The 14934-nt window shown below is 44.6% G+C and overlaps 1 protein-coding gene across 1 annotated transcript; it reads left to right on the forward strand.

Moving 5' to 3' along the window:
* The first annotated feature begins 2271 nt into the window (after nt 1–2271).
* LOC120916453 (cell surface glycoprotein 1-like) lies at nt 2272–14607 on the forward strand. Its single transcript, XM_040327427.1, has 4 exons — nt 2272–2358; nt 9390–9573; nt 10216–10353; nt 13576–14607. The coding sequence occupies exons 2-4, from the start codon at nt 9401–9403 to the stop codon at nt 14480–14482; spliced, it is 1218 nt and encodes a 405-aa protein (XP_040183361.1). The 5' UTR covers nt 2272–2358; nt 9390–9400; the 3' UTR covers nt 14483–14607.
* The last annotated feature ends 327 nt before the right edge of the window (nt 14608–14934 follow it).

The following is a 14934-nucleotide window of genomic DNA, read 5'->3' on the forward strand; positions in this document are numbered from 1 at the left end:
GTCGGGTGGAGCCGAAATTCAGGCGTATCTAGCATTAAGAATCAGGCGCATAGATACGACGGCGCATCCATGGACTTAGGCGGCATATTAGTAGATACGTCAGCGTAAGTCTTTGTGAATCCAGGCCTAGGAGCCTATTCACACCTTTTTATTCTGGTGTGTTGTGTTGACGTGCGTTATGTCATGCGTTACGTTTTTTTTTATAACGCAGCCTATTCATTTAAAAGTGCTGCAAGTGCATCAGAAAATACATTAAATAAAAAACAGATATGGACCATTTCCAGCAAGGCGGCCACCTCAATGCACAATACTGTGCTACAGTGCGGTGTGTGCGTGACGCATGTGTGGCACTGCCCATACTGTTTGGTGTGATAAAGTAGAACTATAGGCAAAACTTTGTTTTTACTTTTTTGATAGAGGAAGTGAGAGTTATAACCCTAATCATTTTTTATTTTATTTTATTTTTTCATCTGTGTCCCATTTCTGAGATTCCCTTTCACTTCCTGTTCCATAGCCAAACAGGAAGTGAGAGGAAATCCCTGCAAATTAAGAGAATCCCTTGGGTACCCCCCAGGTCACCAGAACTAGTGTCCCCATTGGAAGAATTCCCCTCTATTACTTTTCAAGGGACAACCCAACATTTGGGATTTTCTTTATGTTCACTTTCAGTAATAATGATAAACAGAGCAAATAGAGAGGGGGAATCTCCCTAACGGGGACACAGACAGCAATAAAAACGGACAGGGGTTCTAATCCCTCTCCACTCTATCCAAAACTTAAAAAAAAAAAAAAAAAAGTTTTGCCTTTAGCTGTATTTTAACCACTAGCCGACCAGCCGACGGTGGCAGGTTGGCTTGGCTGCGCGAAACGACGTAATATTACGTCATCTCGCATTTCAGCCATTAGAGGCGCATGCGCACCCCCTGCTCTCCCCTGGTGCCGACGCGCGTGCCCGGCGGGCGCGATCACCTCGTTACAGAGCGAGAACCCGGGAGCTGTGTGTGTAAACACACAGCTCCCGGTCCTGTCAGGGGAGAAATGACTGTTCGTCTGTTCATACAATGTATGAACAGCGATCTGTCATTTCCTCTAGTGAGTCCACCCCCCCTTCAGTTAGAACACACCCAGGGAACATACTTAACCCCTTCCCCGCCCCCTAGTCTTAACCCCTTTCCTGCCAGTGGCATTTTTATAGTAATCCAATGCATTTTTATAGCACTGATCGCTATAAAAATGCCAATGGTCCCAAAAATGTGTCAAAAGTGTCCGCCATAATGTCGCAGTACCGATAAAAATCGCAGATCGCCACCATTACTAGTAAAAACAAAAATGCCATAAAACTATCCCCTATTTGGTAGACACTATAACTTTTGCGCAAACCAATCAATAAACGCTTATTGCGATTTTTTTTACCAAAAATAGGTAGAAGAATACAAATCGGCCTAAACTGAGGAAAATAAAAAAAAATTGGGGATGTTTATTATAGCAAAAAGTAAAAAATATTGCATTTTTTTTTTAAATTGTTGCTCTATTTTTGTTTATGGCGCAAAAAATAAAAACCGCAGAGGTGATCAAATACCACCAAAAGAAAGCTCTATTTGTGGGTAAAAAAGGACGTCAATTTTGTTTGGGAGCCACGTCGCACACGGCCGCGCAATTGTCAGTTAAAGCGACGCAGAGCTGAATCGCAAAAAGTGGCCAGGTCTTTGGCCAGTCAAATGGTCCGGGGCTTAAGTGGTTAATGGACTCATAATTTCCACTGGCGTTTTTACAGCCACGTGTGTTAGCCTTTTTTACAGCTTAAAAACGCCTGTCCATGTTTATTTTGTAAAAAATAAGCTGGAGCTTTAAAAATGCAGCGGTAGCGTTTTTGAGCGTTTTAGCGCGTTTTTGAGCGTTTTTTAATGTCTGGCGTTTTTAAAGCTCTACTCTGGAGCTTCAGAACGCCCTGGTCCTGCGTTTTTTTTACAGCTCAAAAACGCCTATGCCATTTGCAGCTCAAAAACGCCTATGTGGGCATGATGCCATAGAATAACATGGACAGGCGTTTTTAAGCTGTAAAAAACGCTCAGAAAAGTGGCTGTAAAAACGTCAGTGGAAATGAAGCCTTATAGATGACAGAATTGATAAATGTCCTCCAAGGGTTGGAAAGGGTCAACAACCCCCTTGTGGTCAGAATCAGATGACTCTCAGGTGTTCTTCAGCCTCTGCTTGGTAATTAGTTAATTGGTAATCATCTGAAGTCTCATTTTCCTTATATAACCCTGTGTAAGGTGAGGGGGGAAGTGAGTAAGGTTCTTTCAGTAGTTGTTTTAGTAGCAGGTAGGAAGGTTGCTGGGCTTGAGCTGCAGATCAGAGGTGAGATACTGGCTGGACTTGACTTTTATGGTATTGGTGTCTATAGCATGTTAATGTTTGGGACGGCTGGAATTGTATGGTGGGCTCTTGTTGAGGGCCATCCTGTTACTTCAACCTTCTGATCAAAGTGCTTCATAACCGTTGTAAGGGTCAGATTCTGGTTGGGGTCCAATGGGTGCTTGGGAGGGGTGGGTTTCCATCCTGCTACTTCAATCTTCTAATGGTTGTAAGAGTCAGTTGTTCCTGGTTGGAGTTCCTCCCAATGGGTGCTTGGGGCAGGGCCATCTTGATGCAAGGGCACTGCCCAGGGGCCCCAGGTACATGCATTACATCATACTTGCCAACAGTCCCAGATTTGCTGGGACAGTCATGCTTTTTACTAAACTGTCCCGGTATGGTTGTGTCCTGGGAAGCGTCCCAGAACCTATAGTGTGCCCTTCTGACCCCCTGTACTGTGCCCTTTGTGTTAACTATGTCTTTGATTTATGGAATGTTTTCCTTTTTGTAAAATTCATTAGTACTTTCAATAAAATTGATATGTTTATGTTTATGTTCTATCAACTATTTATACACTTTTTTTTTTTTTTTTGTTAGTGTGTAAGCTGGTAGGTCTCCAGTACATTACTTTGCCCAGGGGCCCATAATGCTATTAAGACTGCCCTGGCTTGGGGTTCAACCTTCTTATGATTGTGCTTCATAAGGGTTGGTAGTTCCTGGTTTGGGTTCCTTTTTGAGGCCCATCCTGCTATTTCAACCTTCTGAAAGTTTTTCTTCTGATCAATAACATGTACAATGTTGCACAACTTTGCTCAGCAGTATAATCTTGCGATGCATTGTATTTGATGTACATACCTCCCAACATTTTGAGATGGGAATGGGGGACACCTACTAGCAAATGCATGTAGGCATAGGACATGCCCCCTTAAAGAGTTAATTAAAAAAGTAAGTTAAATCTACAAGAGATTATATATATATATATATATATAATATTACAAATGCAGCTATTTATAATTAAAAAAAAATTATATCTTTCAAAAACATGTTTCCCAGTGCTAAACCTTTCATCCAAATTATAAATGGCTACATTTGTAAATTAAAAAAAAAGTCAATATAAAAGGAAATATAGTGGTGAGAAAATTTATATTTTTTTATATATATATATATTCTCACCACTATATTTCCTTTTATATTGACTTTTTTCTCATTTACAAATGTAGCCATTTATAATTTGGATGAAAGGTTTAGCACTGGGAAACATGTTTTTGAAAGATATATATTATTTTTATTTTTTTTTATACAACTATAGATCAGACCAAAATGAGGACAGGGGGACATTACTCCAAATCAGGGACAGTTGGGAGCTATGTATTAAGAATCTCCAGTGGTAATGATGCTGGAGTGCAGTTTTCCTAATGACCTGTACATTGGTCAGACAAGTTGGCTCTTGCATTGAGTACAAAAAACCCTTTGGATTATTTGATCTGCATCACATTGTGAATGTTGCATCTGTCTAGAGGGGCTGATTTGCTTTATTACATTGTATGCCTACTGAATGCGTCAAAATCTTTTGTCACGGCCATTTGACTAAATTAGGTGGGGGGGGGGGGGGGGTTCATTTAAATATGATCATATTGATGACTTAATTACTGTACATTGTCCTCTGATCACTATAAAGTCTCATGTAGAGGGGAATAGTGTGATCTGTAGAGTTCACCACCTTAATCCCCCCTACAGATCTAATTACTGAATGTGAGTTTGTGTGGCCAGTGTTTGACTTCTCTCCTGTCCTCGTGTGTGTCCTGTTGCAGCATTTGAAATATCAAGGGTCTAAACCTGGGGTCTCAAACTGGTGGCCCTCCAGCTTTTGCGAAACTACAAGTCCCATCGTACCTGTGGGAGTCATGCTTGTAACTGTCAGCCTTGCAATGCCTCATGGGACTTGTAGTTTTGCAACAGCTGGAGGCAGGGCCGATCCTAGGCAGGGTGCATTGCACCCAGGCGCCTGCAGAGGAGGGGGCGCCAAACATCTAACCGACTCTCTAACAGAAGCCCTCTCTGTGTCCATCAGAGAGGCCCCCCTTCCAGGTCCCAATAAAGTACTCTGCTTCTCTTCCTGTATTTTGTTGTTAGATCATGTAAGGATACCAGGGTAATGAAGACTTCATAGGGGAGCATCTCTGTGGTTAAGTCATTGCCATAGAAAGATTTGTAAAGGGGAGGGGTTAGTAAAATTATAACACCCATGTGGGGGCGCCAGAAATATTTCAGCACCTGTGACCCTAGAATCGGCCCTGGCTGGAGGGCTACCAGTTTGAGACTCCTGGTCTAAACCGATCCTTGGAGTCTCACACTTGGGACTGAGGACATGGGATTCATCAGTCCTCCTTTCTGTAGCCTCAGCTGCACTGAACGGGGAGTGCTCTGAGGCTTCCTGTTAATCTCGCACACCGAGCATGGTAAACATTTTACAATGCTTCAGTGATGAATGGACACAGAAGTGATTGATACCAATCGCTCATGGTGTTCAGGAAAGGAAGGTCCCCCCTTTCTGAAACCATCCCCCTGTGTGCCCTCAGCTCACAGTGGGAGAGGAGGAAACAAGCAGCGCTGTAGGGGGTCCCAACACAGCAAGTAGAAGGGGGCGCAGATCTAAGAACAGTTTCCTCCCCCCCCCCCCCCCCCTCCAGCAGCGGGAGTGAGGGTAGAGCTACAGGAGGATCCACGTGTCAGTAATAAGGTGGTACAGCTGCGCCCCCCCCCCCCCAGCAGGTGGTTGCAGTGGCGTAGCGTGGGTTGTCAGCGCCTGGGGCGAGGCAAGTAATTTGCGCCCCCACTGACCCATGCACTTATTTTCAGCTATCTCCAGTCTGGTCACATGATCCACCATGTGACAGCGGTGGCTGTAGGGAAGAGCGTGCTTGATAATGACTGGTAAAGCCTGGAGTGGTGACATCATCCATATGTTCCATCTGTTGTTGGCGCTCCCTCATCTTCACACTCGTGACAGCGCCCCTCTAAATTTTGCGCCCAGGGCGGTGGACCCCCTTGCATCCCACACGCTACGCCACTGGGTGGTTGTGGGCCTACTGAACTGATAGGGGGGGGGGGGGGGTGGCTGATGCAGGAGGGCTGGCTGTAATAACTTATGATTGCAGCTGTTGGAGACAATGTCTTTCTGGACAAGCAGTATTGGTAACATACTGTTCTTGCCATGTATGTTAAATAAGCATAAAAACCCAAATACTACTGAAATGGCTGCGACAGTTTTTTTGCAGCACTTGAGTCTGGATTTCTTGGTGGTTGCCGAAGGGATATGATGTAAAACTTCTATTCTGTCTGTCTAGCTTCCTCTGCTTAGCGGAGGGTGAATTCTGACACCCGGGTCCCTGTAACACCTTTATTGAAGCAACCACATCTCAGAATTGAGACATCTGAACTAACATCCATACATTGTTTGCAGAATGCTTGTTGACCAATGGGACAAGTGAAGTTCAATTAAAACCTGACGGGGGCTCTAGTGGCCCTTCTAACCTAATACTTGGTGAGAGATTTACTAAAACTGGGGCACTCAGAATCTGGTACAGCTGTGCATGGTAGCCAAAAATGTTGTAATAAGTAGTGTTGTGTGATGGGGTAGATGAATAAAAGAAAAGACAGTTGCTACCATGTTTCCCCGAAAATAAGCCTGGGTCTTATATTAATTTTGGCAAAAAGACACAGTAGGGCTTATTTTCAGGGTAGGTCTTACCATGTAATGTGCAGTCTTCTCTCCCTCCCTGTCAGGAATGCCCAGTGTGAACTGAGCTAAAATGCTTGTAAAATTATAAAATCTACAATGTGTTTCTGTAAAATAATTGTGCCAAATACCTTTGTTATAGCGCCGCTCTGCACTTCTTCTGTGACCCGCCAGAGCTTCTCTTTCCCCCGCAATTATATTACAGAAACACACATTGTACACTATATACTACTATATTGGAGTGGATTATAGCATTTTAAACTAGGGCTTATTTTTGAGGTAGGGCTTATCGGGGGGAACGCAGTTCCGGCACCTTCTGAACTGACTGTATGTAATAGCAAGGGATGCTGGGGTGTGCTGCAGGGTATTGATGCTCACTGCTGTGGATCAATTTTTGCAGGAGGGTCTATTGTTGCTGGTGGGGGACCTATTGTTTCTAGGGGGGTCTTATGTTGCTGGGGGGGTCAGCTGTTGCTGCTGAAAGATCTACTGTTAGTGGAGGGGTCTATTGTTGATGGCAGCCAGAGAGTCTATTAATGCTGGCTGTACGGAGATCTGTTGCTTCTGCCGTGAGTCTATTGTTGCTGGCGTGGAAATTTTGTTGTGGGTGGTCCATTGTTAGGGGGGGGGGAACCTATTGTTGCTGGCTGCAGGGGATTTATTTTACTGCTTTTCTTGATATCATTACCAAATTCCATATAAATTTCTTAGCACCACAAAATGATACTTGGTTCTATATTGTCTAAAAGGGGCGGTACTAAGAGGTGAGTAGGGGGCGGAGAAAAGGGGTGACTCGGAAAGGGGAGTTCCTGCACCTATTGTCTGAGGGGGGGAAAAAAGCCCTGGGGCTTATATTGGAGCCCTCCTGGAAAATAATGCTAGGTCTTATTTTCGGGGTAGGTCTTTTTTTTGGGGAAACACGGTATAACTGATATGTGGACATCAAAAAATATTAATCACTGATATTGGTGATACAAATGACATAAGTGCTCGGTGATATTGAAGCATGCACTGCTATATAGTAGCAAAACTAAAGCAGCACACATGTGATAAGAAATTGCATCAGTGTCCATGCAGAAAAACAGCAAAAACCAATGCTGTTTAAAATATCAAAATATCAAAGGAACAATGAAGTGCTGGTGCTCATGCCGAAATATTCAGCGTGAAGGTGGTGCAGAGAAGGAATTCCAATATCCTTTTGAAGTTTTGGTCCATTGCTTTTAAAAGATGCAGGACTTTTCAAACGCACCTGTAATGCAGTGGTGTCACAGTCCCATAGGATTTAAAGGGGGAAACTTGGTGTGAAAGGCCCTAGGTTTACATTGGAGCAATGTGAGAGCAAATTGCACGACAAGTCGCAGCGTATTTGAGGCAATGGCGCTTTTTCAATCGGTGTGATGCCAATTTTGCAGCACTGCACCAATTTGCAAAAGTAGTTTCTGCACTATTGCTGATTTCAGGTGTGACTTCAACATACCTCTGTGCATGAAGCCACACGATGTCTCAAGTAGCACCGGAAATCGCATTAACCTCGCTAGCTTGAAATCGCGCTACTTTATTGGAAGTAGCGCAATTTCAAGGTAGCAATGTGAACCAGAGCTGGAAGCTGACTGCTTTCTAGGCACAGCTGCACCAGTTTTGTGAATCTCCCCTCCACTTTAAAGGACAACTGCAAAATAACTCTCGTGACCAATAAATGGACAATGTCTCAAAGTTGATGAACAGAAAACTGCTTTTCTATGCTTGCTTTGCCTTTGCAGCCTTGGTAAAGTGGACCTTTAGCATGAGGTCCTGTTTGTTGTAGAGGCAGGATCAAAATGTATTTATTGCAGGGACTTTGACCTTTAAAAACCAACTTCTGGTTGGCGTGTGGACAGTGGGTACATGTTGCTCATGCATTAACCTATAACAGGGGTGAACCCTTGACACTCCAGATGTTTTGGATTTAAATTTCCCATGATGCTCAACTACACCACGAGTGCATGAGCATTGTGGGAAATATAGTACTATAACATCTGGGGTGCCAAGGGTCACTATCGCTGACCTATTAGTAGAAGCCTGCATTATTTGGGCATCAAAGTCATTGCCTTGAAAGATCCATGGTACCTGGATACAGTGGCGGCTGGTGCTCAAAATTTTGGGGGGGGGGGGCGGCGCAAACGAAAAAAATTGCAGCCTCACTGCCATGCCATCAAACACAGCCACTGTGCCTTTTAATTGTCCCCACTGTGCCTATTGTCGCTGCTGTGCCCCGCACTTACCTTTACTGGAGTCAGCCGTCCACGTCCCTCGATGTCTTCTCCCGCCCTCGATGACTGACAGGCGTCTCAGCCAATCAGGTTACCGGTAGCCAGAATCGGCCAACCTGGCTGAGACGCCTGTCAGTCTTATACAAGGAGCAAATCCCTTGTGCGTTCCTTGTATAAGCTTCCAGGACCTGAGGGCTGTACTTGGAAAAGCCTATCAGAGCCGTTGGCTCTGATAGGCACTTCCGTACAGCCAACCAGCTGCCGTTATTCAGATGGCCGGACATGAGCACCGACCATCTGAATTGAACAGCGGCGATAACATATATTCGCGCAATGCATGAATCTATGTTATTAGACTCGGTGGCGGTGAGAGCCAGAGGCGGCGGCACTCCAGTGCCCTCTATGGACGAACCACCACTGCCTGGATACGAAAGTTGCATGCTATCCCATAACACCAAAGCCCTGATCCTCTCAATACAATGTAGTGTTGGGTTCCTTGGCCATGGGGAATACTTGGTATGCCTGGGGTATCGTGGTAGAGGTCCCCAACATAATGTAGCCTTGTCTTCAAGGGGCAATCAGGCCCAAGTGCTGATGCATGGGCAGGAGGTTTTTTCCCGAACCCTGTGCAATTTTGAGAATGTAGAAAGTTGGCTTGCACAGGCTCAGTGATCCTAAAATGTGGAATGGAATGATGTACCTGTTGGAGAATTGGAACTGATCTCTAATCTTTATGGCTCGGACACTTAAAGCCCCACTTGGTGAATATTAAAACTTGTTGGTTTTTGTTCTCAATTGATTTCTTCTCTCGTGTAGTCACCTAAACATGATTTTGAGCATCTCTCCAATGCTGAATAGGGCAAATATTGATTAGACTGGAGGCTTTTGCCCCAGTTGGACATGCCCTTAACCCTTGCTCTCTGCAAAACATTGTAACTGCCATTGGGCTGTAAAACTAAGCTGGGGGGTGGGAACTAGTATGGCTGGAACAGTTTCCTGTAACAAATGAATATTAATCTTTTTTTTTTTTTTAATTGTCTGTTTAGACTCATCAAACATGTTGATGGAAATTGACGCTGCTGTTAAATTCTTCATGAAGATTTTGAGCTTGAAGAATACTCTGACGTCAGACCAGCTGGACTCTCTGGGGATGAACTTGGCATGTCTGCTGAGGGACCGGTATCAGGGACATTGGTACCCGGACAAGCCTGCCCAGGGCCAAGCTTATAGGTAACTATTTGTTGGACATCTGCTCTTGGCTTCATCCAAACATGTTTTTGCTAGTACTAAGGTGGGGGGTGTGGACTGACTTGGGGAAATGACAGATCGCTGTTCATATATTGTATGACCAGACAATCTGGCAATTCTCCCCCTGACAGGACCAGGAGCTGTGTGTTTACACACACGGTTCTCAATCTGTAACAAGCGATGCGGCGGGTGGCGTGCATCTCTGTTGGCTGCTCGGTGAGATGACGTAGATCTAAGTGATCTCGCCCAGCAGAGCCAACCTGCCGCCGTATAACTGCGGCGGCTGGTCGGCAAGCAGTTAATGTGACATCTTGCCAATGCATGCCAAACCTGGGAGCCAGGGCCTTAAATGGGCTCTGTCTGAGCCAAGATGGCTGCCAGAGTTGAAAAGGGACAACGGCATATAACCAGAATGGGTTGCTTCCCTAGTGACCCAGGAAACAATAGAAGAACCATATTCCTCATGACTTCTCTCCAGCTGCAGAGTCACTGGTTGAATGGCGACTGCCCCTGTCTATGTATATAGTTCTTGGGTGGTCACCTGGGTTCATAGGTTGTGTGGGGAGGGGGGTTTACAATTGTGTCTAAAGGCATGTTGTCTAACATTAACTATCTGATCTGCAGGTGCATTCGCATTAATAAATGGCAATATGTGGATGAGTCCCTGCTTCAGGCATGCAAATTCTGTGGTATAGAATACTCAAGACTTCCCATCCCAAGAGAAATTACAATCTGGATTGACCCATTTGAAGTCTGTGGGAGGTGAGCAATCTATGGGAATATTTGTAAATGGTTTTTGGGTTTGTAAAACTGACTAATCTGCAGAATACTTAAAGTACTACTAAAAAGTTGAATGCCAAAGTGTAAAAACCCACATGGTGGAACTTCATCTGAGCACCAAAGATATTTTGCAGGGGTCAGGGCAGTGACCCAAGTTCTATTCTTTGCATTAGAAGTCAAGCCACCAAGTGACCTATGGTGGTTTAGTTCGCATGTGCCGCGCTATATAAGTTTTTCATTCATATCTCAGGACAGGATGAACAGAAATGCAACTTTGGAACTCACCAAAGTTTAATGGGCAATCCTGCCTTTCCAATTGGTGGCCTGCCCTGTAGCTGCATCCAACTCTCCAAGAGTTTCAGTTGGAAAGTATTTTCTGCTCATTAACCTTGTGAAGATGGGGTTAGGGGTGCAGGATATCCAAAAACGTAACCAGGGCCGCCATCAGGAATTATATCTTACACAGCTTCAGGCATTGGTCCCCTGGAGCAGAGAACTGGGGGGGGGGGGGGGTGCCGCCTGAAATTAAGAACCGGGGGGAATGCCGTGAATTGAGAAGCGGGAGGGGCACTTTTACAAAAAAAGAAAAATATTTATATAAAAATGGGGGGTAGCCATCCGGGGCCCTTTAATAATAAAAAAAAGATGATTTTTTTTTTTTTAAAGGGGGTTGCCATCTGGGGACCTCCTGGGCCCTTTAATAAAAAATAAACATTTATAAAAAAAAAAGGGGGGCTTGTCATCCAGGCCCTCTGGGGACCTCCGGACCCCTAAAAAAAAAAATTGGCCCTTTAAAAATATATTTTAAATTAAAAAAAAAAGGGGGTTACCATCTGGGGACCTCCAGACCCCTGATGGTGGCCCTAAACTTAACATCCCAGGCCTTAAAGTATAGGAAAACTTGCCAGTGGTCCTATGCAGCCTTCTAACAGCAGAGTTGATGGTGACTGCTTCCCAGAGAACAGGCTGCTGGGTGTACTATTGGTGGCCCTCAATTCTACATTGGCCAGTGCTGGCTTTAAGGGGACAAAAGGGCAACTTCTCTGGGCCCCCCCACTAAAAATTTAAAATGATATAAAATCTTTTATTGTACAGTATTTTGGAAAATGTTACCTGCTAGTGCTTTCCTTCTAATTGTTGGCGGAATCGCCATGGGGATTGATTTACTTAAGGCACATGGACTGCATTGCGCTTTTTTGTAAATGTGGAGGCAAGGAAAATACAATTTTTTATTTATTTTTTTCCTTGCACATGATTGGGTGATGAAAATAAGCAGAGCTTCACTTACTAAACTCTTGGTGAAATGAGTGCACTTGCAAAGCAGTCTGCCTTTAGTAAATCAACCACAGAGTGATTAACACATTTTAGTAAAGGTGGCCAATGAATGCCATGTATACATGTGACCTCAGAATGTTGCATGCGTTGTGAAAATGTGACGGTCATTGAGAATCGTAACCAATTTTGTGTATTAAGGGCCCTGAACCACCTGACATGACCTGGGCCCCTCAAAGTCTAGATCTGGCCCGATAGTCTTAATTTTTTTTTTTTTTTAACTGAAAACGGTCAGGGGGGTTCCTAAAGGAATTTATCTCGTGACATGTCCAGGTAGAAAAATGACAGCAGCTTCCTGAGGATCTCCTGGATGCTCTCACCTGGCAGAAGCTTCTCTAAGCTTTCCTGGACACTTTCCACAAAGCAGACTCTTTTGAAAAATGTTTCAGACTGACCTGTGTTCTTGGATCTCTGCCACAGGCCAGCTTGAGATTCTTTAAACCCTGGGCTCAAGTAGAAGCATAAGATTTTCGTCTTGTGAAGGTGGGAGGAAAAACAAGACTGTCGGTGGTCGCCAACTGTAGATTGTGGGCCAGATGCAACCCCCTTGCTTGCCTTTTTCCTTTCTTTTTGATCTAAGGCATTTCATTCTTTCCTGGCAGTGGGGCACTGCTCTTGCACCATTTCATTCACGAACACCCAATGATGGTGCACAATTGCTCCACTCACTTACCAGTGCTCTGTTGAACCGGCCAATATCATGCAAAATTCAGTCCATGTGTACCCGGCTTCAGTCCAGCCAGGCCTGGATTTCCCACAAGGCCACTGAGGCCAGGCCTTGGGGCGGCAGGGCTCCAGGGGGCGGCAGTGGCATGGAGTCCTCCGACGCCTGGAACGTACAGTTAGGGCAGTAAGTTATGGGGGAATCCGCTCGCTCGTTAACAAGTGATTGCGGTGATTTTGCCGAAATCACTTGTAAAATATGTGCGTCCGTTCTCCCCTCTCTCCCCCTCCCCACATACCTCTCTGCTGGCTCTGTCTTCAGGACTCCGTCCTCTCCGGCCACCGAGTCTGTCTCCTGTTCCTGCTGCCGATGTACACAGTGAGAGGGGAGAGCTGTGCTCTTCCCATCTCAGCTGTGACAGGAGTTCTAGCACAGTGCTAGGACTCCTATTTTGGAGGTGACAGGGTCAATAAAGAGAACATGTCACCTCCAATTGCTATCGCACAGGAAATTGTTTTCTCCTGTGATAGCAAAAAAGTTAAGTGAAAAAATTGATAAAAAATAAATGAGAAATAATAATTAAATTAAGTAAAGAATAAAGAAAATGATACAAAAATGTATAAAAGTAAGCGACAAGCTACAAATAAAAAAACAAACCATATTTGATCTAACCGTGCCGCACATTCTCCGTCGATTTGGGGGGGTCGGTTGGCGGGGAGGGGGTGCATTGTGGAACATGGCCTTGGGGCGGCAGGGAGAGCAAATCCAGCCCTCCTAAAGTTTAAAGGATGGTGAATTGGCCCAAAGTTTGTAGACCCCTTGCTTTATACCAAGTCTTAAGGCAAAGGCCTGCAAGGGAAGGACCCTCCTAGAATGTACATGGCAAATCTCTATCCCTTTTGGCATGTGTCTCTGAAATAAAATGCAGTGATGGGCAAAGGCAGTTACTCAGATTTATTGAGTTATAAATATTCGTTGCTTACCAATTGGCACTAGACAGAAGCCTTATGTCCTAAACTTTGGCGAAACCTAGCAAATGCTCAAGCTGGCTACAGCAGAGCTGCAAATACAAGTTCCTTAAGACACTCGGAAGGGTCCTTACACAATTTGTCTTTGGCATTTGTTTTAAGTGGATTTCTGGCTTGAACTGCCTATAGGGATGTATGAGGAATGTTCACTAATTTTTTAACATGTCACCATTTTTACAGGATTGGAGAGACCAGAGACTACTTCACAATAGCAACATTTAAATCGGTTTATGAAGAGCCAATGCTTGCCTATCCAGAACAGGTGCATGAAGAACCGGTTCTCTTCAGTTCAGAAGATCCAGTGGCTGTCTATCCAGAACAGGCACAAGAGCCAATGCTTGTCTGCTCAGAACATGTGGAACAAGAGTCTGTGCTTGTCAGTCCAGAAGAGCCAGAGCCTGTCTGTTGGGTGAATGAAGAGCCAGTTCTTGTCTCACCAGAATGGGTAGATGAAGAGCAATTTGAACACGTTGCTGAAGAGTCAGTGCCTGCCAGTCCAGAGCCTGTGTGTGTCTCACCAGAACATGTGACTGAAGAGCCAATGCCCATCAGTCCAGAACAGGTGAATCAAGAGCCAGAACATGTGACTGAAGAGCCAGTGCCTGCCGGTCAAGAACAGGTAATTGAAGAGCCAGTGCCCATCAGTCCAGAACAGGTAATTGAAGAGCCAGTGCCTGCCGGTCAAGAACATGTGACTGAAGAGCCAGTGCATGTCTCACCAGAACATGTAAAGGAAGAGCCATTGCCTGCCGGTCCAGAACAGGTGACTGAAGAGCCAGAACATGTGCCTGCCAGTCCAGAACGGGTGAATGACGAGTCAATGAGTGTCTATCTAGAATGTGAAACCTCAGACTATTCTTCAGATGGGCTTTCCTCGGAGTCGGAATTCATTTCTGAGAATTCTTCAGATGAAGAAACTGGAGAAGAGACCAAAAAGGTTGTTAAAGTAATGCCACCAATCTGTACCTCTCCCGATGAAGCTATTGAGTCTCCTTCAACTTCCAATGCTGGGACCCCAGTATGTGAGCTGTTGGCCGCAGACCAGGAGACAGATTCAAGCGTTGCCCAAGAGACCACCTATCTGTGAGACTGCTCAAGTGAGAAAAGCCTATAAAGTTTTCTCGATCCAAGAAACGACATGCTCTTAAATGTTTCAACACTAGCACTTCTACTGCAATTTTTATTTTATTTTTTTAACCTAGGCTTTTTATTGTGACCTTCAAAAGTAGCAAAATCTATGGGTAAATTGCATGTATTGGGCTTCTGTAAAGAACCTTATGGGGTTATCTGTTTAGGTAAAGCTTTGTCTAGACTTTCACCAGCTTTTGCCCTAGTTTGTCTAATAACTCAGTTCCAGGCACCTAATATTTGCAATCTACTTGGACACTGGTTTGAGAAATTGGCTCCAAGATGCTTGCAGAGGCTTAAAGTGGATGTAAACCCAAACATTTTTATTTATTTTTTTGATGTCACAATGTAGAGGATAAGATTTTCTATCATCTGTGCCCAGTCTTACCACACAGAGTTAATCCAGCGCTG

This window comes from Rana temporaria, chromosome 10, assembly GCF_905171775.1.
Source record: "Rana temporaria chromosome 10, aRanTem1.1, whole genome shotgun sequence".
In the NCBI taxonomy this organism is placed as follows: Eukaryota; Metazoa; Chordata; class Amphibia; order Anura; family Ranidae; genus Rana; species Rana temporaria.

Coding starts and splice junctions, on each gene's coding strand:
- LOC120916453 (XM_040327427.1), top strand. CDS start 9,401: ATGTTGATGGAAATTGACGCTGCTGTTAAATTCTTCATGAAGATTTTG. Junction 9,574..10,215: donor GCCCAGGGCCAAGCTTATAG/GTAACTATTTGT, acceptor TCTGATCTGCAG/GTGCATTCGCATTAATAAAT. Junction 10,354..13,575: donor CCATTTGAAGTCTGTGGGAG/GTGAGCAATCTA, acceptor CCATTTTTACAG/GATTGGAGAGACCAGAGACT.